Below are 24,011 nucleotides of genomic sequence, written 5' to 3'. Positions count from 1 at the left end.
CATAAGCAGGAGAGTCATTTTAGAAGTGTGAGACAATTCAGTGCTTCATATTTCAATAATGGTATTTTATAAGCAGAGAAAGGGGTTATTTGGTCAGTTCATCTGGTTCTGTTAAGGAGCCTTGATGCTGCATTCTGGTTTAACCGCAGTTTGTTTCTGCACTTGCTAGAACATCCAAACAGTAAAACATTACAAGAAGAGGTAAAAATGGCATTTTCTAGTTTTTAAGTGGAGTGTTTTAAAATGTACTGTGGACATTTGCCAATACTGAGAATTTAAAGCTGTCAGTGATGTGTGTAAACTTACACTTGACTAAATTATTACAAATCATGGTTCATTTTTCGTTTTTTTTTATTTTATTCATTTTTTTAATCTGTTTACGTACATTACAGGAAATTAAACATGAGGAAATTGAACCTCCACCTTTTTCACAAATTGATAATTGCAAATTGTATATATATATATATAAATAAATAATAATTATATAACATTAAAGGCTATATAATATCTATAACTCATCTATAATTGCTAATCCTTTGTAGAGTTATTGCTATCATCAATCTTTTATTGGTATGCTGTTATATTATTGTACTATTCAATACACACTATTTTATTGTTATTGTCTTCTATTCTGCAATTAATACTCCATATTCTATTTATTATTAATTCATTTGTTTTATTATTATTATTATTATTATTATTATTATTATTAGACGGCAAACGCGAATGGGGTGTCTACTGTATGTGTATTTTGGAAGTACCACTTGTGGCGTTGTAGCACCTGTGACCTCACTTCACCTCCAAACGTTTTGAAGTGTTCTGTATATAAGCTGCGTTCTTCGCGAGGTCTCGAGCATTCGTACGGTAAGCTGTATTGTATGCACGAAAGACTGTTTAAGATGCCAGAACGAGTAACTGCTCGTCATTCGAGGCCATTGAGGGTATTTACGTTTACATCAAATGCTATAGATAGATAGAATATGTAGCAATCGTGCAAAAAGTGCAGATAAATATGTAGCATATTTACAGCATGTGATTTATGTTAGCATATGTACAGTGAATAAATATAAAGGCTATAACAGTGCAGAGATGTGTGGACATCATTAAGAAGTACAGACAAATGGTTCTAAGGCTATGGCATTGAAGAGGAATGTGCAGAAGTGAAAGGTTATATGATTATGGCATTTAAAAATGTGCAAGCTGAATAAACAAGTACTACTACTACATGTATAAATACATATACAGTGGAACCTGGTTATGTCGAGGGCCTAGGGGGGTGCCAAAAGCTTCGAGATAACTGATGAGCGAGATAAACGAAAACCAATATATTAACGTGCTTAAAATTTCTTTATGTACATAATGTGCGTTAATAAATGAGAATGTGCATGCACGTGTTTTTGGAGGTTTTTACACAACAGCGTTGCCGCGATTTGATTGATTGTTCATGCGGATCGAGGTAACCTGTAATGCGGATAAGGAGGCGGAAGCCGAAGTAAACGCAAACAAAGTTTATTGAGAATACTCAATAGAGAATCCATCAATACTTGTAGCGAAGCAGTAATATCCAGTGGTGCGCTCCGGAATCGCGGTCCACGAAGTTCTGTGAAAGCAGAGACAGTTCGTGTAGAGAATCCACGGATCCGCGCTATGGAAAGCGCAGCGCGGGGCAGCAACGGATAAACGTGGTGCAGACAGCGTGAACATGGAAAACAGCAGGACCGGGGTAATCCGGGGTGCAGCCGTTGAGAGAATGCGGAGTCCGAGAAGAAGGGTACGTAACGGGATACGTATACGCGATTACACAGACCGCCATGAACCAACACATACGATCATGCACAAACAATAACGGACCGCGAGTGTGTGGAGGTGAGGGGCTTAAATAGAAGATGGGATGAGTGAGTGAATGAGAGTCAGGTGTGTGTGATCAGCATGACTGCGACGAGTTCACCCGCACAGGAGAAGAAGCAGGGTGCTTCCGGGAATGCCGCCGCCGAAGGGGGCGTGGCATGGGGATTCCTGACATAACCGACGTTAAATGGCAAATTTGCCCCCCTTGTGCTCGAGATATTAGGGTTCGGCGACATAAAAAAATCGACATAATCGATTCAAAAATGCTAAGACAAAGTGAGAATTTCAATATAATTATTAAATAATTAATAATTATTTTAATAATTAATAGGGTTGGCGAGTTAACCGAGGTCGAGATAAGTGGGTTCCACTGTATGTATATATATATAATATGTGTGTGTGTGTGTGTGTGTGTGTGTGTGTGTGTGTGTGTGTGTGTGTGAAATGTTGGGCAGAATGTACAGTAGGGATATATAGATACATATAGATAAAAAATGTATGTATTGCAAATGTAATGGGGAGTAAAAAAGATATACTATGTAATATGTACATGCATAGTACAAAGGTTATATGCAGTGTTTTGTTTCGTTTTTAGTTGTCTAGCGGTGTAGTGTAGAGTTAAGTAATGTGATGGTGGATGGAAAAAGGCTGGCCCTGAACCTGCTGGTTCTGGTGCGTATGTTTCTGTATCTCCTTCTTGGAGATACAGAGGAGGTTAAACTGTTTATGACTGGGATGTGAGGAGTCCTTAATGATATTGTGAGCTCTGTGCAGACATCTGCTGTGGTCAAGGTGCTCAATGGCAGGTAGATGGGTGCCAGTGAGCGTTGGGCGGTTTTGACCACCCTTTGCAGGGCTTTACGTTCACACACAGTGGAGCCTCCGTACCATACAGTGATGGAGTTGGTCAGGATGCTCCCGATGATGCATGAGAAATTCGTAAAAATCCCTGGGGACAGTTGAGATTTCTTGAGACTTCTCAAGAAGTACAGGCGTTGTTGTGCTTTCTTAACCAGAGCTAAAGTGTTCTGCTGCCAGGACAGATCCTCAGAGATGTGAACTCCCAGGAACTTAAAGCTGGAGGCTTGCTCTAACTCAGTAATATTGATGTTGACTGGTAGATGTCTCCTGCTGTTGGATTTCCGAAAGTCCATAATGTGCTTATATAGAGTTTATATCGTAAATGTCTCTCTGCTATTAAATGCAACGCTGCAATTTGTTTTGTGTTTCCGTGCGCATATGGGAGGTACAGGTCTAAATATTATTGGACAGGATATCAGTATGACACAATCTATACGACCTAAACTGTGCTGTTGATCTTGGAGCAGCTAAGAGAAAAAATAACCATACAATAATCAGGCTAATTAGAAACAGAGACACTAATTTTTATATTAGGCTTAATAACGAAGTGTGATTATTTTCTTATCCTAATCATTCTGATGAATCCCATTCAATTTCCTCTGAAATGACAGTTATTGGTCATGAAAGCTGGTGTGAAGATTATCTCCTTACACCTACTCCACATACTGCAATTTCTTAGGGCATGTCAAGTACTGTAAAAAAACAACAACTATGGCTCCACCATGATTGATACATAAACATAATATTTTCGATTAGCTCTACAAAATGACTGCATTGTTCTGAATGCTGTTGCCTGGATTCTCCTCCTAAAACCGAGTTTATTTCTAACACTTTTTTTGCTCTCTCTCTCTCTCTTTACTTCAGAGGCCTGTTATAAAGATGGAGCACTTCTGCACAACCCAGCCACCTGCTCCACCAGCTGTCTCCAGAATAGGTACCCGCTAACACCATAGCCTTTTTTAAACACTTTATTGTTCAGTAAGCATGCATACTTCATACAGTAAGAGATAATTATAAAAAAAAAATCGAAAGAAAATGTTACAGTACCTTTAAAAACAAAAAGGAAAGCTCTAGTCTAGAAGGTTCTTGTGTGTGTAGATTGTTTTAAAATTGGCATTCATTAGTTTGTTTCACATGTAAACCAGAAAGGGACTTGAATGCAATTTTTACATTTTTTATACAATATAATGAGTTTTCAGTACAGTCTATGTGATGATTGTTTTCTTGAAGAATGTATGTTGAGGCAGGAAAGGCAGGAAATACTCAAGGACTTAAATCAGCCCAACATGCACACAGCATGGTAACTATACAATAAAACACTGACTGACATCTTTAACTTGACATTGTACATATATTCTTTGTCACACTTAGGTAATTTCTTCTAATTATCTCTTGGTTAAATTGATTGCTTCCACTCTTACACTCTTTCATTGCTATAGTGAATCTCATTGGGTGACTACTTATATGGAGAGCTATGGTCCCCAGGGAGATTTACCTCGTGCTATAAGGACAATGAAACCGCCCTTTCAAAACACTCCTGAACGATGTCCAGTGTACCAGGCCAACTACGGTCGTAAGGTAAAATAATACTTCATGCTAATCACAAAATGGCAAATACACGTTATTTATAGTACTTACAATGATTTTTATATGCCAAAATATTGGAATGTCTACTTATTTCATGCTGGTACAAGTAGATCAGGGATTAAGAATATTATAAAAGTAACTATGGAGATATGATCAAGACAGATACGAGCTCATATCATGATTGACACTGCTGTGTGATGCTCAGACATTTGTTACATTTATGATTTAATTTATACGTCTGAATTGCAGTTTCTTTTTATATAAAAAAAAAATTCCTTATGTGATATGTTTTGTAGCATGATTAATAAACATTTTGCTAAATATATCATGTTTGCTTCTTACACAGTTTATAGCAAGAAATAACTGTTTTTGCACATTACCATTGAAAATGACCTTATGCCTATTGTGTTCTCTTACAGAAAAAACAGAATCTATTGCCATCTTCAGCTGAGAAAAACACCACCGGTTGCTTCCAGTGTATTAGCGAGTCTAAGTGGATGACTCATTATACAGAAAACTTTGGTTTTCAGCGAGTTGTCCAGCAAAAACCCCCCAAAAAAGTTTGGACTTCAACTTTTAAGACTACACCTGACACTCTGTTTGTGGACAAATATCGGCGCACGGAGTACCAGGCTGTCTACGGTCCCAAGGTAATATAACTTTCCACTCTACTTACAATGATTTCCAAACTCCATCACATGTATTTGGCAGGCTTTCTTATCCACAGCTACATTTACACTATAAAACTAAAACTGTCTTGGGGAGAAGAAAAAAGAACAAAATAAAAATTCATTTGTGATTATTTTGTTATTATATTGTTTATTTAAGTGCTTGGTGAAACACACTGGGCTAATCTCAAGATGTTCTTCATTTTAATATTTGTGATAGTTATGAATATTATTGATTTAATAATAAAATTATTGATTGTTTACTCATTTAGGCCGTTACTTCAGCATGTAGTGTGTAAAGCTAAGTTTCTCTGTTCTTCCCACTATTGGTACTATATACTGTCCCACCATTATTTTTTACCATTTGGGTGGAAACTTGTATGTTACTTTGGATAGAAACCTTCTTCCAAATGAAGGTTATTAGATCTCATTAGGGCATATGAGTTAAATTACTTCTCCTTAATTGGAAATTGTAGCCATAATACATAATTCTTCATTTAACACTCTTTTTTTTTTTTTTGGTTGTTGAGAAGTTCCGGACAGCACATTTCAACACTACGCTGTACAGACAGATCCACGGAACAGCTTAAATGGTAATTCATCAGAACACACACAGCAATAATACAAGCAGCAGATTACATGGTTCTAAAGATGCCAACTTCAGTTCATAACAGTCACCATAACCTTTTATAAAATCATATCACAGCATCACAGCCCAGTTATAAACTGGCTTACTTATTTAGCTAGTGCTTTATTGATACCCAAATTACAGCACAACACAATCTACACCAATAATATTTCAATAATATTCAATAGTATCTCACCATATGGTACAGTTTACATTGGAATTGGAATTTCTTTTCTTACACATTATGTAGGATGTCAACATTTTTAAATATCTTACAAAATCTTACAGGATTTTCTCTTCTCTCTAGAACAGGACATTTTGAATTCTCGTTTCTTACATACAGTGGATATTAGAGATTTAAACCCCTTTACAAGAAAACCTTAAATATTTCTGTGTTGTAAAAAAAAAAAAAAAAGACACATAGTAAGAAATATTACAACCCCAATTCCAAACAAGTTGGGGAATATGTAAGATCTACAAAAATTAATATAGCCACTGTATGTTCACAAAGATTGATTCATGAAGCATGTTGGAGAACAGAACATCAACTTTTTTATATACAGTGGGTACGGAAAGTATTTAGACCCCAAAAAAAATTTTCACTCTTTGTTATATTGCAGCCATTTGCTAAAATCATTTAAGTTCATTTTTCTTCATCATTAATGTACACATAGCACCCCATATTGACAGAAAAACACAGAATTGTTGACATTGTTGCAGATTTATTAAAAAAGAAAAACTTAAATATCACATGGTTCTAAGTATTCAGACCCTTTGCTCAGTATTTAGTAGAAGCACCCTTTTGATCTAATACAGCCATGACTCTTTTTGGGAAAGATGCAACAAGTTTTTCACACCTGGATTTGGGGATCCTCTGCCATTCCTCCTTGCAGATCCTCTCCAGTTCTGTCAGGTTGGATAGAAAACGTTGGTGGACAGCCATTTGTAGGTCTCTCCAGAGATGCTCAATTGGGTTTTAGTCAGGGCTTTGGCTGGGCCATTCAAGAACAGTCACGGAGTTGTTGTGAAGCCACTCCTTCGTTATTTTAGCTGTGTGCTTAGGGTCATTGTCTTGTTGGAAGGTAAACCTTTGGCCCAGTCTGAGGTCCAGAGCATTTTGGAGAAGGTTTTTGGTCCAGGATATCCCTGTACCCTGTACATTCATCTTTCCCTCGATTGCAACCAGACGTCCTGTCCCTGCAGCTGAAAAACACCCTCCACAGCATGATGCTGCCACCACCATGCTTCACTGTTGGGACTGTATTGGACAGGTGATGAGCAGTGCCTGGTTTTCTCCACAAATACCGCTTAGAATTAAGGCCAAAAAGTTCTATCTTGGTCTCATCAGACCAGAGAATCTTATTTCTCTGTTTTTTAGCAAACTCCATGCGGGCTTTCATGTGTCTTGCACTGAGGAGAGGCTTCCGTCGGGCCACTCCGCCATAAAGCCCCGACTGGTGGAGGGCTGCAGTGATGGTTGACTTTCTACAACTTTCTCCCATCTCCAGTGATCAGTGATCAGTGATCTTTGGGTTCTTCTTTACCTCTTCTTCCCCGGTAGCTCAGTTTGGCCGGACGGCCAGCTCTAGGAAGGGTTCTGGTCATCCCAAACGTCTTCCATTTAAGAATTATGGAGGCCCCTGTGCTCTTAGGAACCTTAGGTGCAGCAGAATTTTTTTGTAACCTTGGCCAGATCTGTGCCTTGCCACAGTTCTGTCTATGAGCTCTTCAGGCAGTTCCTTTGACCTCATGAGTCTCATTTGCTCTGACATGCATTGTGATCTGTAAGGTCTTATATAGACAGGTGTGTGGCTTTCCTAATCAAGTCCAATCAGTATAATCAAACATTTCTGGACTCAATGAAGGTGTAGAACCATCTCAGGGATGATCAGAAGAAATGGATAAATCTGCAAAAATGTCAACAATTCTGTGTTTTTCTGTCAATATGGGGTGCTATGTGTAGATTCATGAGAAAAATAAATTAACTTAAATGATTTTAGCAAATGGCTGCAATATAACAAAGAGTGAAAAATTTAAGGGGGTCTGTATACTTTCCTTACCGACTGTATGATGCCCCATACTTTATGGATTATTTAGCCTCTTCACATCAAGACACCCAGTCTATTTGCACAAAACAGTACTCCTTAAACACTAGATCATCTTGTTTTTAGAAGAAGAGTAAAGGAAAGTTCAGAAGAGAGTAAATCAAACAAATAAATTAACAAACAAATAAACCAAAAGAATGATTAGGGGTTTTGTATTTTTTGTGTAAATATATAAAATAAATGTACTTCTTTTCCCACAGCATACCTGGTTAGAGCAGTCATAATTGGAAATTAGACTAGATTGGATTAGAATTCTTAAAAATATACATTAATTAATCACTTTTCTAGTCTTGTTAGAACCTGCAGACCTGCACCATGTTGCTAAGTCAGTTGTCTTGCACATTGTTTTGTTCTTTAACCATGCCCAGTGACAGTCGATGGAAAATGTAAAAAGGTCATGTTAGAAGAAATCATGTTCTCTGATACATTTACCGCTCAGAAGCCATTAGCAGGAATTGTACATAACTATAAGAGTTCGTTAGTTAACATGATAAGGACTTTAACACAACACTTAGTCTTGCATGTATTAAAGTTATGCTACAATTTGATGTTGGGGGATTTCTTGATTAGATGTCTAGATTTCTTTTTGGCTGATTCTTAAGATCTAGTTCAAAGTATATAGATGGGGAAGTGGGTGGGGCGTCCAGAAAAACTATTCAAATGATTATCCACAATAATCTGCTGTAAACATCCCTGGATATTGTGACAATAACATTTTATATTAACATTCATGATGTTAATATTTTTATATCACAAACAGTTGCAGTGCTTTAACTACTGTTCCAAGTGACAGTTGAGGAGGAATTTAAGTTTCCATAAATTTATTTAAGTAAATGCAACATAGACTTCTTCCTTACCACTGTTGCTCTCATGGGATTAAGACACTAGCGATATTATATAGGCAATTTAAATTTGATCTATTAAGTGTATCCTGCAATATTGACTTGCTTAACAATATCAAGGTGTAACATAGAAGTTTAACCAGTGCGTTCTTGTAAATAAACAGAATTTCCATATAGTAGAACTCAGTACGAGTTTATCCAAAGTCACAATATTAAACAGAATAACACCCAAGAGACCCTTTTCCTTTATACTGAAAATGATCACAGAACATATTTACATTTCTCACATAGATATTGATTCTTTCTTAGTTTCAAGCATGTATAAACCTGTATATAGTATATATAATAGCTTAACCAATGGTGATTTGTAAAATTCATGATACCCACAGCCATGTTGAAATTCTCATGTACCTTCAATAATAAGCAGCACCAGTAAATATAAATCTTCTTCTTCTTTTGTATTTTCCTATTAGGGGTCTCCACAGCGGATCATCCGTCTCCATACACCCCTGTCCTCTACATCTGCCTCTTTCATATTTAAATAATAATAATAAGTATAAATCTTATAAAACTATTTTGGGGAAAAACAGATATTGTGATTTGATTCATATTACTTTAATTGTTGTTTTTTTTTAATGAAAACATTTAATATGAAAATTTCTCTGTAGTATTTACCCCCTTGAAGTTTTTTACATTTGGAACTAAAATTTTATTCATTGGTTTTTATAGTCATTGAAAAATAACTAAAAATGTATTTAACTACAAATAGTCTAGACTAGTGTTTGAGAGCGATCAGTATTGCAGTATTCAATGCGGCATTATTTACATATAAAATTCCATCCTAGTTCTTTAATTGTTTTTTTTTTTTCACTTTCTTACCGTATATATGCCCAAAGTTATATTAGTCTGTTTAGCAACAAAGCCATTATGGTTGCACAAGCCAGTGCTCTCTTAGTACCGGTCCCAAGTCCAGATAAATGGGCAGGATTGCATTAGGAAGAGCATCCAGTGTAAAACGTGCCAAATTATATATGCAGATCACAAAACAAAATTTCATACTGGATCGGTCGAGGCCCGGCTTACCAACGACCGCCACAGGTATTGTTAGCCAACAGGGTACCGGTGGAAATTGGGCTACTGTTGGCCGAAGGAGGAGAAGGAGAGGAGGAAGACGTCTACAGAGACAGCAGGGAAAGAAGGTTCCATTTATTTTTATTATTTATTATTTTTTATTAATCAATTTTATCTGTGCCAATTTAATTGATTACTCAATCAGTGAGTTAAAAAAAATTAAACTGTTGAAATATATAAAGCCCAGTTGTATTTTTATTTATAACAGATATGCATGTAAACAACAGTAATTATACATTACCCTTAATTTGAATATTTTCATATATGCACCATATGCTTAAATGTAAATTTTTTTATATGATTCTACTCTTTAAATGACTACTGTGGCAATTTTTTTAAGCACAGCACCATTACCCATTAACATGTGGAAGGGAATGTCATAAGTTTAAGTAAACTAAAGCTTTACTCATACAGCTTGCAGAAGAATCCAAATTGTAGAACAGTATCAGGAACAAACAGAAGGCAATGGTCAGGAGACTAGCAAATAGCATAGAAAGGGCAAGACAGGATTTAAAAATAGATTAACCAAAAAAAAAAAAATACAAGGGAGCCAGCCCTGTACCGATCTAGGAAAGACAAAGAGCGTATATTTCACAGTGAGATTCTTCTTTTTTCGGCTGCTCCCATTAGGGGTAGCCACAGCGGATCATCCGTCTCCATACTACTCTGTCCTCTACATCTGCCTCTTTCAAACCAACCTACCTGCATGTCTTCCCTCACCACATCCATAAACCTCCTCATTGGCCTTTTCCTCCTTCCTGGTGGCTCCATCCTGAGCACATGTCCAAACCATCTCAATCTCGCCTCCCTCACCTTGTCTCCAAAATGTCCTACATGCGCTGTCCCTCTAATAAACTCATTTCTAATCTTGTCCATCCTTCCAACGAAAACCTCAACATTATATTTCACAGTGAGATTGTGGTCTGGAAATGCTTTTAAAGGCCATCTTGGCACAGTCTGCCACATCAGCAGCACGTACTGCATGTCGCAGGTCAGGCACACCCCCCTGATAAAGATTGTCTATGTAGGTGCCCGTTTCCTCCTGTTTTATTGCCCTCCTACATCTTGGACAAGATTCTTGGGAAGATGTCAACTGGCCTTTAGGTTGGAGATGTTAATCTGATGGCCAGGCATTGTGGGAACAAAATGGTCAGTCTCCACTTTTTGTGTTACCCACAACCTTGTTTGTGCTGCTTGGCTTTGGGGCATGATTTGTAGAAACATCTCAAGGCTGATCGGTGGAAACAGGATTCCCCTGAGCTCAATCTTACTGAAATTGTGGTTTGCAACTGATTAATCTGGAAAAAAACAGACCTGTCAAAGAAAGTGAGTTTGAGGAGACGCTATTGTGTGTATTATTACATTGCAAGTGTGCAGCCTGTTAATTTTATTTTGGGTATCCTTTTAGCCCACTTCACATGTACATATACAGTCTTAAAATCATTTTTAGATCATAATTAAAATACATTCCATGGGACAGAAGATGAGGCATCAAGAAACTACTCTCTGCAGTATATGACAGTGAGACATATATAAGGCAGTCCTAAGTCTTTGAGGCTCAGTGCAATGTAGTGTCCCGTACTGCAAACACTGTTATCTACTTATAAAGCAGTATATCTGGCAACCACAGTGATGACACAGGGTGCACTGAAACCTCCTTGATCCTTTGACCAAAGTATGTCACCTATAAGGAATGTACTCATTCTTAGAATTCACAAGAAGGAATCAAGAAAGAGAAAATATGAAGCTTTTGGAACAAATACACAGGATACGTACGCTTCCTGTACTATCCTACAAAATAAACTTCCATAACAATGCAGACTGTAAACATTGCCGCCTCGAATTACAATAACACACACAGCCTTAAATAATGACTACCTTCACTTGCATCACTACCTATTTGGATTGCGTTGTAAGAGTTTCCATGAATACGCAGAATAAACTCCAGACCTTTTATCTCCTTTTATGTAAAAAAAAACAAACAGATAAAATCTGGCCAATAAACAGCTATTCATATAAATGTATACTTTTCAGCTGGTTAAAATTATAGTACAGTACAATGTAAAAAATAAAAAAAAAAAACACTTAAATTATATCTTAATTGCTGCCTTTAAAAATCTATTTCGTTGGTACACAACGGCAAAATTGTGCTGTTTTCCCAATATTTATGGATTTCACAATATGTTATGAGGTCTATGGAAGTGTTAGTCATTTAGCAGCATATTATATTATATACAAGTATTTAAGTTCTTATCATTACAAAACTGCTTAAAAGGCAGATATACAAGTGCAGAAATGTTTTATGCATTAAACCAAGAACATCATTACCACTGCTGCAAACTACACAATGCACTGAAATATCTCATTGTTGTGCATCAGAAGCTGCTTATGTTGACAACTAGTGCATATGAAGCAATAGCCAGACATCTCAAAAATGACTTTAATATTTTCAAGTACTCAAAAAGAGTTAAATAAAAACAGGTTCCAGAATATACAGTGAGCAAGCCCCCTCCCCCCCCCAAAGTGCAGGTATACATCACATATGTCCATAATCTAAAGAGAACCATTTTGGTGGGATTGTTGTGAAAACTAGAGTCTGGGAAACTGTAGCTTATAAAGAGCATTAGGGGTACCAGAGAAATAAAAAATTGAAAATAAACAAGTCAACTGTCAGCTGCCTACTCATAAAGTGAGAAAGGAAATAAAGGACTAAATGCTTTCAATAATTACCTCATTCACAAAGCACAGAACTACAGGCCCAAATCATGTTATACCCTCATGGTATAAATTTGTGACCAGACTACTCATGTTTATTTTCGTTTTTTTTAACATGGCTCAATTTCGACTGGCGTTTGTTTTAAAACATTTTCCTAAAGGATTTATAGAAACATGTCAGGTGGATCACAGGCCACAACAGTGAGCACCATGGCCTTTGGGTGGACAAAATAGTTTGATGCAAACATTCAATCATTAGTCCAGTTGTGAGATTTCTTCTTTTTTACCAGTTTACCAATTAGATTTTTTAAATATTCCCTTTAATCATGTTGAGTCAAGCAGGATCCTGCACACTGCTGCTTTAATAAAAAAAAAAGCTGATAGCTAGCGTTGAAGGTGAACACATGCATCGTGTTTTTTAAAAACAATATGAACCGATTCCAGCCCTTTTACCTCCCACCAGACTGAGATGTTAAAGAAATAGTTTCTAAAAACCTTAATTAAATTAATGATTGAAAGTCTGCAGGTCAAGTTTGAAATGAAACTCAGATTACCCCAGCTATGCGTTTAAACCACCCTGTTAGCTTTTTAGTGTTGATTGAACTATCCCCCTCTAATGGAATAAAAACGGCAAAGCTGGACAAAACACTGATTAACATCTGCACATTAAATTGACAAATAGAATTCATACACATCTGTACAGTTTCTACAATATTTATATATTTATGAAGAATAAACAATAAAGAAGTGCCACCATTAAAATGTAGAGAAAGATATCTTGTGTTGATTTCACTGTACATTCGCCATTCTTATTCCACATTTAAATTAATTTATTCAAAATGAACACATAATTGGTAGGATTGAGGGTTATTTACATAGCTTAGGCATTGAGTCTGAGTGACTGGTCCTCTCTCCTTCTTGAGGAGATGTCAATATCTATGGAATCTTTGCCCACAATGAGCCGCAAACGTTTCGCTGGTGGAAGAGGGATAAAGTCATCCTCATTGTCAAAGTAGTCCTCCTCTTCATCTTCCGAAGTCAGCGAGTCCTCTTTGAGGTTCCGACCCATCTGAACTCCCACCTCTCTCTCCAGAACTTCACCCTCCTCCCTTTTGACTAAACCTGTAAAGGTCACATCCTCTTCACGCTTTAGCTGAATCTTTAGCTTGGTGGAGCTACCATGAGGTCCATGACCAAAGCCGTTGTTCAACTTGGCCACATACAGGCCAGCATGCTCATTTTCCCGCTCTTTGCTGAACTTGATGCTGATCTTTGATGAGCCTCGCACAGCTTTGGTATCTCGATGCTCTTTCTTTTTGCTGCTGTTGCTGTCATGTCGCCGCCGCAGTGTTAGCTTGGGGATGCCTGTGTTGTTCTCTAAGATAAGTTGTGCATCATAGCGTGTGATACGCCGCTTTTTCTTGCTGCCTTTCATGCGCCGTGATACCTTGGAACTCTCGGCCAAGCCTTCGTAATGCCGTTCTGGTATCTCAAGTGGCATCTTGGCACAGTCTGCCACATCAGCAGCACGTGCTGCATGTCGCAGGTCAGGCACACCCTCCTGATAAAGATCGTCTATGTAGGTGCCCGTTTCCTCCTGTTTTATTGTCCTCCTCCGTCTTGGACATGTCCCTTTTTTGGGACAACTGGCCTCTAGGTTGGAGATGTTAATCTGATGGCCAGGCATTGTGGGAACAAAATGGTCAGGCTCCACTTTGAGGGCCGTGTTACCCGCAACTTTGTTTGTGCTGCTTGGCTTTGGGGCACGCTTGCCTCCATCACACTCATGAGCACCAAGAGAGGTCCTGCTGGACCTGCGAGTTCTATATGGGCAAGACACATTGCCCTTGCAAGCTGAAGCACCCTTGAGGGAGTTCTGATTGTTTTCATGATTTGCAGCAGGCTTAATGCCACCCCTGCAGCCAGGGAACTGAGAGACTCCTCGACTGTCTGCCTCTCTTTTGCAAGGCTGCTTGAGGCCTGAGGCCCCTACATTTGCCCTGGTGGACGATTTTAGTCCTGCTGTTTGAGGCCGTCTCCTTCCTTTAGACAAAGGCTGTGTGGGTTTTGACCGAAGTCTCTTTGGTAAACTTGAATTTATTGTTTGACTTCGTTTATGGGGTGAGGTAGAGGTAGGAGTGCTTGGCCGAGTTTGTCTCGTCACAGCTCTGCCTTTGCAGTGCGCTTTGAGACAGGGTTGCGACATCCTCTTCCGTAATGCTAATGGGAAAATAAAGTGAATAATTAATCCCAACTCCAAAGTTTATCAGAAGCTTAACTTTCTTCAAACGACAAAATACCCCCATATACTAATGTCATCAAAGGCCAGTCTCATCATGTTCTTACATGTCAGTCCACTGGGTGGTTCCTGAGACTCTGCTTCAGTAGAGGCAACAGACTGGCTGTCTGATTTCTTACTGCCCTCTTCCAGCTTCTTTAGTCTATTAAGCCTCTTATCAGTCTCCCTCAGGCCATACTTGCTATTGATCACTGTGACCTCAGCAGGCGGTCCTGCTTTTGACTTAAAAGCACCAGTGCCACGCCTAAAATCACATAAAAGATGTGTCAGGTACTTGTTTTCAAAATTACTTCAAAACATTTAGTTGCCATGTATACAGTACCTTTCACATGTATAGCATTCACAGAATTCGTTGTTTTCTCCAAAGAAGCCATCTCCATAGTAACATGAGATCTCTTCCCCTGGTTCAATGTCTCGCAGGACCTTGACGCATGCAGTGTCCCGACCTGTGGACACAAACTGTAACAAACATTCCTATTAGTTGTGGGGTTTTTTGGCCCTACAACAAACCTCAACTGAAGCAATGCGGCAGTAATGTTAATCAATGTATACTAACCTTGCAATTTGGCCGGCAATCTGTAACAGAAAAGACAAAAACATTATAAGTTAATTAAAAGCCAATTAAGAAAAGGCAGGGAATAGAGAGTATGTGCAGAACTGTAACCATGTAATATTCATCACAAAAATAATGTTGTGAACAGATATAGTGGTTAACTGTGATATTAATTATGGTCTGCTCAAAAGCAATAAATAGCATCAATTCTCATGTAATTTAACAGAAGATGAACCAGATTAATTTGAAGGCATCTTCTTATTTTTCATTGATTCACCACATTAATACTCCAGATCCACATATAGCTGCATGTTTGCTCACAAAGTGACAGAAAAAACTATATTGTCTTAAAACTATATATAAAATATATTTAAATAAATGGATATATTTTATTTTATATATATATATATACATATATATATATATATATATATATATATATATATATATATATATATATATATATATATATATATATATATATATATACATACATACACACACACACACACACACACACACACACACACACACACACACACACCAAACTTTTGGTCTGTACTGTACATATGTTATATGTACAGTACAGACCAAAGTTTATATATATATATACAGTACAGACCAAAGTTTGGACACACCTGCTCATTCAAAGAGTTTTCTTTATTTTCATGACTATGAAAATTGTAGAGTCACACTGAAGGCATCAAAACTATGAATTAACACATGTGGAATTATATACATAACAAAAAAGTAAACTGAAAATATGTCATATTGTAGGTTCTTCAAAGTAGGCATCAAGAGAATGCCAAGAGTGTGCAAAGCAGTAATCTAAGCAAAAGGTGGCTACTTTGAAGAACCTACAAAATGACATTTTCAGTTGTTTCACACTTTTTTGTTATGTATATAATTCCACATGTGTTAATTCATAGTTTTGATGCCTTCAGTGTGACTCTACAATTTTCATAGTCATGAAAATAAAGAAAACTCTTTGAATGAGGTGTGTCCAAACTTTTGGTCTGTATTGTATATATATATATACACAATATATATATGATGTAATATGGCAATTAAATGCACTAAAAAACAAATGAGAGAACCCTTCTTTTATATATATATATATATATATATATATATATATATATATATATATATATATATATATATATAAAAAGAAGGGTTCTCTCATTTGTTTTTTAATTGCATTTAATTGCCATATTACATCAATAATAAAACATTATAAATAAATAAAAAATCATAAAAATATACATTTCAGATTACTGTTTCCATTTTTCTTTATGTTTTAGTTTGAAATGATGCCACAGGAAACTTTCTGGCTCTTTCTTTAGCCTGAATTTGTGGAAGCCCGTTTCCACCACAAACATAGTTTGCCTAATAATTACTTTATTTCTCGCAATTTCGACTTTATTTCTCGTAAACATCCAACATTTCGGGTGCATCCACCGGTAACCATGTTGTTGGCCTGAAGTTTGAAGCTGTTGGTGTATGAATGTGGCCTCATCTGCTTTATCTGTCAGAGGCTTAGTTTGATACCATGCGATTCTACTGATTGTAGACTATTTCCAGTGTAAAGCTTTATGGTACTACAGGGGGGGTGACACTGCCTGATTGGCAAACAAAAATGGGCTACTGTTGGCCAAAGGATGAAAAGAAGAGGAGGAAGACATCTACAGAGACAGCAGGGAAATGAGTGTAGGAGACTGGAGGTTAGGTTTGGTACTTTAAATGTTGGTACTATGACGGGTAAAGGGAGAGAGGTAGCTGATATGATGAAGAGGAGAAAGGTAGATATGTTGTGTGTTCAGGAAACCAAGTGGAAAGGGCGTTAGACCAGAAACATTGGTGGTGGGTTTAAACTGTTCTATCATGGTGTGGATGGAAAGAGAAATGGTGTAGGAGTGATCCTGAAGGAAGAGTACAGTAAGAGTGTAGTGAAGGTGAAAAGAGTTTTGATGATGAAGCTGGAAGTTGAAGGAGTGATGATAAAAGTCATTACTGACTATGCTCCACAAGTGAGTTGTGAGATGGAGGAGAAGGAAAAATTCTGAATTGAGTTAGATGAAGTGGTAGAGAGTGTACCTATGAAAGAAAGCTTGGTGATTGGGGCAGACTTTAATGGGCATGTTGGCAAAGGGGAACAAAGGTGAAGAGGAGGTGATGGGTAGGTATGGCCTTAAAGAGAGAAATAAGGAGGGGCAGATGGTAGATTTTGCTAAAAGGAGAAAAAGAGAAGTAAATGGCAGTGGTGAATACGTATTTTAAGAAGGAGGAGCATAGGGTGATGTATAAGAGTGGAGAAAGGTGCATACGTGGACTCTGTTCTATGTAGGAGATGCAACCTAAAGGAGATTGGAGACTGTAAGATGATGGCAGGGGACAGTGTAGCTAGACTATAGGTCTGAAGGATTGCATGGGAAGTGATGAGAGGTTTTGATGAGTTTAGGTCCCTGGGGTCAACTGTGCAAAGTTAGAGAAGTGAAGAAAAGCGTGCAGGCAGGGTGGAGTGGGTGGAGAAGAGTGATAGCAGGAGTGATTTGTGATAGAAGAGTATCTGCAAGAGTGAAAGGGAAAGTTTATAGGACTGTGGTGAGACCTGTGATGATGTATGGTTTAGAGACAGTGGCATTGAGTAAAAGACAGGAGGTGGAGCTGGAGGTAGCAGATCTGAAGATGTTGAGGTTTTCGTTGGGAGTGACGAGAATGGACAGGATTAGAAATAGGATTAGAGGGACAGCACATGTAGGACATTTTGGAGACAAGATGAGGGAGGCGCAATTGAGATGGTTTGGACATGTGGAGAAGAGGGACATGGGCTATATTGGTAGGAGAATGCTGAGGATGGAGCCACCAGGAAGGATGAAAATAGGAAAGCCAAGGGGGTTTAGGAGTAAGAAAGTTGGAATTGCAAGAAAAAAGTCGGAATTAAGCACATTCATTTCATATATATGGCGAAAACGGGTTTCCATATGAACTTTTTCCTTGCCCCTTACTGTTTTCTCCACGTATCTCCATTTTTTGTTTCATTCTGCAGCATTGCTGCCGTGTTTACTTGTCTAGAACGCTCCAGAGTTTATCGGGTGGTAAGTCAGTAATAATGCTCCGTGGAGAAAACACAGCGCCATGTGTAGTTAAATGGACTAAACAAAAAATTTTTGTATTCAAATTACTCGAGGAATCGTTTCAGCCCCAGTATCTGCTTATCAGGTTCTCAACTCATGAAGTAGATAAACATTACGTTCAGAAAGCTTATTTTGAAAGAGTCATTTCACAAGGAAGTGATTCAGTAGTGGATGATAGAAAAATAGTAGTAGCGCAAAAACCTCCTCTGTGCATTTCATATAATTCTTATCAATTAAAATCTTCCTACTTCTGCTATTGCTTTTACCTGCTCTTTTTCCCCCTATCCTCCTCCTTCTCTTCCTCTACTTCCTCTCTCTGTTGTTGTATTTGATATTTCCGCTGATTCTCCAGTGGCTCTTCCTCATTGCCTTCTTACCTACTAAAGCACAATTAATTTTGCCAGTAGCCCTGCACTGTTATTTTCTTGCCATATACACTTGCCAGTCACTTTAATTGTTACAGCCATTCACCTACTCAGACTGACCAGACGGGTTGTTTTGAGTATTTTAAAAACTCAAATTTCTACACACAACACCGTCGAGTGTTTACGTGGAACACCCTGGGAGGAGAGGGTCTGCAGGTTAAAACACCTTAATGACACAAAGCACACAATACATCAAACTTTGGAATGGATGGACTACAGCATCAGAAGACCACATCAGGCCAGCCTCTATGTTTGTTCTTAGATATCATGGGCAAAGCTTCATCAAAAGCAGACAGTTGAAGGCTTCAGAAAAAGACTGATTTCTGTGAGCCTGTGCCCAGTGTTGCTACAGATTCTTGGCAGCAGGAGTGGAACCCAATTTGATCTTCTACTGTTGTAACCCATAAACATCAAGGTTTGATTATTCTGTGTATAATGAGACAGTTGTAAAGTGATTTATATAAATTACTAAACCTTGCTGGCATTTAAAAATGTTAACGGTAAAAATATTAATACCATGATCAAAGTCACAGAGCTCACACCTTTTTGCCTAAAGTGCTTTACTGGTGCCTGCATGGAAATACTGCAATACCTGCAATACTGGCACATATTTGGTTAGATAAGTATGAAATTCATCTAGCACAACATTCGATTTAATTCATCAATGCCAAGTAATGTATGGCCTCCAGCTACTTTACTGAAAATATATTCTTAAAATCTAAACATTTTTTTCTGAAATGTTTTCTTCAGTATACTGGCTCATTTACAGAGAGAATAACTAAACCTGGACTAATTAGCATGACCTACCTATGATTCTACTTTAACTGGTGTGCCAGAATGCCCAGTGGAGAACATATACTAGTGCTTGTTTGGTGAATAATTGTGAATTGTACATACATACTGTATATGGTCAATGATTCTACCTGTAACAAGGATATAAAGCAGGGGTCTTCAATGTAATCCAGAACCACATCAGATTTCAATAATCTAATCAGTCCATCTTCGTCTCCAAACAACTACCAAAGCCTGCAGTCACACCAGCATTTTGTGGATAAGAGACTAAAGACCCCTTGTCTAATGGGAATTTTCATGTAGTTAGAGGCATATAGTGATGACATCAGATGGCAGCAATATATATAAAATACATACCATGATTAATAAAAGCAGCAGGTCCCAGCCAAAGCTGAGCACAGTTCTTGCGCGTAGAGTACATGACACTGAAGTCATTCTCTCCATGGCGTAACAACATCTTCTCTTCATTAGCAGACAGCTCAGCAATGCAACCCACAAGGTGTTCAATTTCATCATTCCTTTTCCTTAAGTACAAGAACAGAAATAAGGCACACTTGCAATAAACTTACAATACAAAAGGCAATCTGATCAGATGCCATGCAGCTTACCAAACTTTTGTTGCTACAATTTTGGCTCCATTTTGCTCAGAGGAATAGCGACTGCATGGAAGAATTTCAAACCCACTGTCTGTTGCAAACATGCGCAAGTAAACGAAGACCTGCACAGAGAAAATTGTGCTGTTTAAATTGATGCCCAGCTGTGAAAAGGAATATGCCAGGTTTATACTTGCTAAAAATGAGTAGGCACATAGTAGATAGTATGCTCTCCATGTACATTAGGTTCATATACCCAAATAAATTGTGTCTATCCAAATAATTAATAAAAAAACACTGAAAATCTACCTGGTATACTACAATGTGAACGGATTTGAATTTGCAAAAAAAGGGTACAAAATTTTGTATGTACCATTTAGGTTAGTGAATTTGCAGTTTTGCTTACATGATCCAGTTCTTTAACATCAGTCGAACAAATGTGTGCATTAAATTGCTTAATAGGTTATTCTGTTCTGGCAACCATATAAACAATGACACTCATGTAGCTAAGGAAACTGCAGACAGCGCTTCAGTCACAAATCAAGTGTAACTCTGGCATTATTGTGTCCACATTTTATTATTTATTGTAAAAGAAAAAAAAACAATTACATGTGCTTTAAACAGCTTTTCCTGGGCCTTTGTTTTATTGAGAAAATTATGCCTTCTCCAGTCTGAAGACGTCAAAGCCTGGAAAGCTTTTTCCATGTTGTCGTTCTTCTTAAAGCTTTCGATCACTTGTCTAAGCTCCGATTGTCGACCCTTCATTGGGCGAAACCTAAGAAAGTGAATCATACTAATGTTATGCGCATGTACCGTCCGTCTTATCTGAAGGCTGGCCAGCAGTTATAAAACTGATGTAGCAAGTTTAAAAAAAGTTTTACTTAAAGTTTTAAGATATTCAAACCTCATATTCATCTTGTGAGTCTGAAAACCCAAGTAAGAGTCCAGAATCAGGCTGGTGGATAAGTCGTCATATTCACACAGCTCTTTAGCAGTCATCCCTGATGAGGGCACATGGCGCCTCTCTGGCTCTGGAGCTGCACCACTGACACCTAACAAAAAATGAGGCATAATTTGATAGCAGATTAAATCAGTTACAATGATCCTTGCAATCTAAGAAATTATTTGAGGGCTCTTTTTCTTTTCTTCCTTTTTTGTTGTATTTTATTTGTTTATTTATTTTTTGGACAGGAGCACTTACGCCTGCTGCATCTCCTGCCACTAGGGGAGCTTTTGCTCTGGCGCAGGTGGGCCCTCTGGCTATTCTGCAGCCTGGTCTTCCCATTGGGCTGATTGCTGGAGAACCTACTGCCATGTCTCCTTCCATTCAGCACCATGTTCTTGGATTCTCCCATCTACTTCATACCAGCAGGCTTTCTGCTGAAGGCTCATTTAGCTTCTATGTACTTGTGAGAAATCATAAGCAACATGCAAGTAGCTTTTTCGCCCTTGCTCTCTGGGCAATCAGAATATATGCTGTAGTGTGCAATTTTCAATCCAGCTTGCACCTGTTAAAAAAAATTTAACTAATTTATTGCAAATATTTAGAACAAGATAAAAGAGCACATTAAAACCAAACCAAAAACTACAAATTAAAACCAACCAATGTGTGAAATAGCGCACAAAAAAATTATAAAGTAGAGTGTGATTTGAGTTTAAAAATTTGGTTTAAAAACCTGATATGGTCTGGGTTAACTGTGAAATGTTACTTTATGCTTTAAAAAGCTTGAAAGTGCGTTATGTAGTTTTAAACAATAATTGATTATGTAAACCTGACGGGTTAAAAGGGTCCACCACCTATTAATGACACCTCTAACCTGGGTTTGAAGAGAAAGCAGACCCCTTTGGATTATTATTTTTTATGCTATTTTCAGAACAGTATTTTTGCAATTTATTGTTCATTATTAAATATAAAAGTGATGCAAACGCAGCTCTTTGCCCATCAATTTAAATACAATATTTCAGAAGTACAGCACTGACAGCTGATAAACTGGCCCAGTTGCTTAGTAACTATAATAAGTGTAGACCGCCGCCTAGCGGCTGCTAAGAGAATCGAAACCACATGCTTTAAAAAGGGTGTACGGTTTCCAAAACATTGTTGGCGTTATGGTCTATTGCCTACTCGTCATTTGGGGCGCTTTTCTATAATTATAATTAATTTTTATTAATAACACGTTGTGACCGAATGCGTGTTTCTGTTTGCACTACCTACGCGCCCAAGCTAACAGGCAAATGCTGCGGTCCTTTTAACTACCCAAACGACGCAAAAGGGCGGTGAAGCCCAAAAAAAAAAGCAGCAAAACTTAGAACGCAACATGCAATCTATCGTCTGGGGCATTAAATAAAAGCGAGCGCTAGCATGTGTTTTGTTATCTTTGATAATGTGTAGGATAGAGACAGCTAGTTTTAACTAGCTCGCTATTTATCTATCCGGTTAGCATAAGTAAATCGACGATCATACAATATTGCTCTAAGCCTGGACGCTGACTAAAGAGCTGTCCCTGTTCGCTGCTAGTTAGTGTTTGTAAAGAAGTAACCACTTGGCGTTTTGACACTTTGCCCAGCTGCCATATAGCTCACTAGCTAGGTTGCTAAAAGTCACTAAATCAATAGGCACCACAATAAGAACAGTGGCTGCCAAGACCGGGTTGAAACGTGCTACATGGCGCTCTGAGCCACGCTGTGTCGAATGATAGCCACATATTTAGGCGAGGAGCAGAATCCAGGCCTGCACACTGCTAAGTGCTAAGCCTCTTGCTAACCCAGTCCTGAGTGCTAAGCTAGCTAGCCAAGCCTAGCTGATAGCTCATATGCTACCTACCCAGCAGGCTAAACCGGACCAGGAAAGTGATAATGTTTCCGATAAAGAGAGCGACTGTGTACTTTAATACTCACTCTATCCTTTTTTCCTCGGGTTAAGCCATACCCGTTATAAGAGGCCAAAATGAGCGGGATATCACCTAAAATCTTCCATATAGCAAACCTCAAAAAAACCCTGCAAGATAATTTACATTAAAATTCAAGATGGCGACAGGGTTTGGCTATAGTAGAAAGATAGGCCACAGAACCTCCTCCGGAAAAAATAGACCCAAAAAACCCTATTGTTCCTGTCGTCTGGCTTGATGTACGCTGCTTTTAAATCCACAGAAAGCCCGAATACCCTTCACACGCACGCATACAGGGGATAGTTTAGCGAATTCTTGGAAAAACCACGCAAAAAAAACTTGGCTGTGTACAGAGAGAGCGTTGTTATTTCCCTTTAAATGTCCACTGGTGTGAGTGCGCAGCTCGCCGGCGTGCATAGCAACAACATCCTCTGTCTATCAGCGACTCGAGTTCCCTGTGAGCGCTCCAACTCCGCTCCTCACACAGTGCTCTGTCTGTAAGAACTGCTCGAACATCACACTGTGCGACAAACATCACGCCGTCCAGACATGACACTGTTGTTGTTGAATGGTGCCACAAATAAACGGATTTGACGTTTCCTCAACAAAAAAAGTGCACTTTTACACGCCATGTTATAGGGTCATGATCAAAGTGGAGCGAGATGTGGCCCAACGCGATGGTTTCTTACACAGCATGTCCAACAAGTGTTTTTCTGCCTCAGTCATTATTCAATTTTTAACCTTTATTATTCAAACTAATCTTGATGCTTTAAAAAATATTCCTAATCATACTCATTTATAATCACTTATCATAAAAAAGGCTTTTCTTTCTCTCTCTCTCTCTCTCTCTCTCTCTCTCTCTTTCTCACATACATACATATATATATATATATATATATATATATATATATATATATATATATATATATATATATATATATG

General features: G+C 38.0%; 2 protein-coding genes across 3 annotated transcripts; one reads left to right on the top strand and one right to left on the bottom strand.

Annotated features, from left to right (window-relative positions):
* The first annotated feature begins 858 nt into the window (after positions 1-858).
* LOC124396052 lies at positions 859-9,208 on the top strand. Of its 2 annotated transcripts, none has more exons than XM_046865007.1 (7): positions 859-941; positions 3,574-3,643; positions 3,940-4,009; positions 4,149-4,287; positions 4,716-4,946; positions 5,498-5,557; positions 9,013-9,206. In XM_046865007.1, the coding sequence occupies exons 1-6, from the start codon at positions 879-881 to the stop codon at positions 5,552-5,554; spliced, it is 630 nt and encodes a 209-aa protein (XP_046720963.1). In that variant the 5' UTR covers positions 859-878; the 3' UTR covers positions 5,555-5,557; positions 9,013-9,206. The 2 variants fall into 2 exon arrangements, with proteins under 2 accessions (XP_046720963.1, XP_046720964.1); XM_046865008.1 differs by lacking the exon at positions 859-941 and adding an exon at positions 1,719-1,771 and having other exon boundaries at positions 9,013-9,208.
* Positions 9,209-13,083: 3,875 nt separating this feature from the next.
* kmt5b (lysine methyltransferase 5B) lies at positions 13,084-23,661 on the bottom strand. The gene is made up of 10 exons (XM_046864190.1): positions 23,080-23,661; positions 21,386-21,692; positions 21,089-21,236; positions 20,794-20,959; positions 20,200-20,309; positions 19,949-20,115; positions 15,241-15,260; positions 15,007-15,143; positions 14,732-14,928; positions 13,084-14,605 (listed from the first exon to the last, which is right to left on the bottom strand). Exons 2-10 carry the CDS (start codon positions 21,537-21,539, stop codon positions 13,266-13,268), a joined length of 2,439 nt encoding a protein of 812 aa, XP_046720146.1. The 5' UTR covers positions 21,540-21,692; positions 23,080-23,661; the 3' UTR covers positions 13,084-13,265.
* Between the last annotated feature and the right edge of the window lie 350 nt (positions 23,662-24,011).

This window comes from Silurus meridionalis, chromosome 13 (assembly GCF_014805685.1).
Source record: "Silurus meridionalis isolate SWU-2019-XX chromosome 13, ASM1480568v1, whole genome shotgun sequence".
Classification (NCBI taxonomy): Eukaryota; Metazoa; Chordata; class Actinopteri; order Siluriformes; family Siluridae; genus Silurus; species Silurus meridionalis.
The sequence above is the reverse complement of the archived record's forward strand: the minus strand, read 5'-3'. Positions and strand labels throughout refer to the sequence as shown.

Excerpts from the sequence above, each read along its gene's own strand:
- LOC124396052 (XM_046865007.1), top strand. The coding sequence starts at position 879 with ATGCACGAAAGACTGTTTAAGATGCCAGAACGAGTAACTGCTCGTCAT. Across the intron at positions 4,010-4,148 it reads CCCAACATGCACACAGCATG|TGAATCTCATTGGGTGACTA; the intron begins GTAACTATACAA and ends TCATTGCTATAG. Across the intron at positions 4,288-4,715 it reads AGGCCAACTACGGTCGTAAG|AAAAAACAGAATCTATTGCC; the intron begins GTAAAATAATAC and ends GTTCTCTTACAG.
- kmt5b (XM_046864190.1), bottom strand. The coding sequence starts at position 21,539 with ATGGGAGAATCCAAGAACATGGTGCTGAATGGAAGGAGACATGGCAGT. Across the intron at positions 15,144-15,240 it reads ATTGCCGGCCAAATTGCAAG|TTTGTGTCCACAGGTCGGGA; the intron begins GTTAGTATACAT and ends TGTTTGTTACAG. Across the intron at positions 14,929-15,006 it reads GAATGCTATACATGTGAAAG|GCGTGGCACTGGTGCTTTTA; the intron begins GTACTGTATACA and ends ATGTGATTTTAG.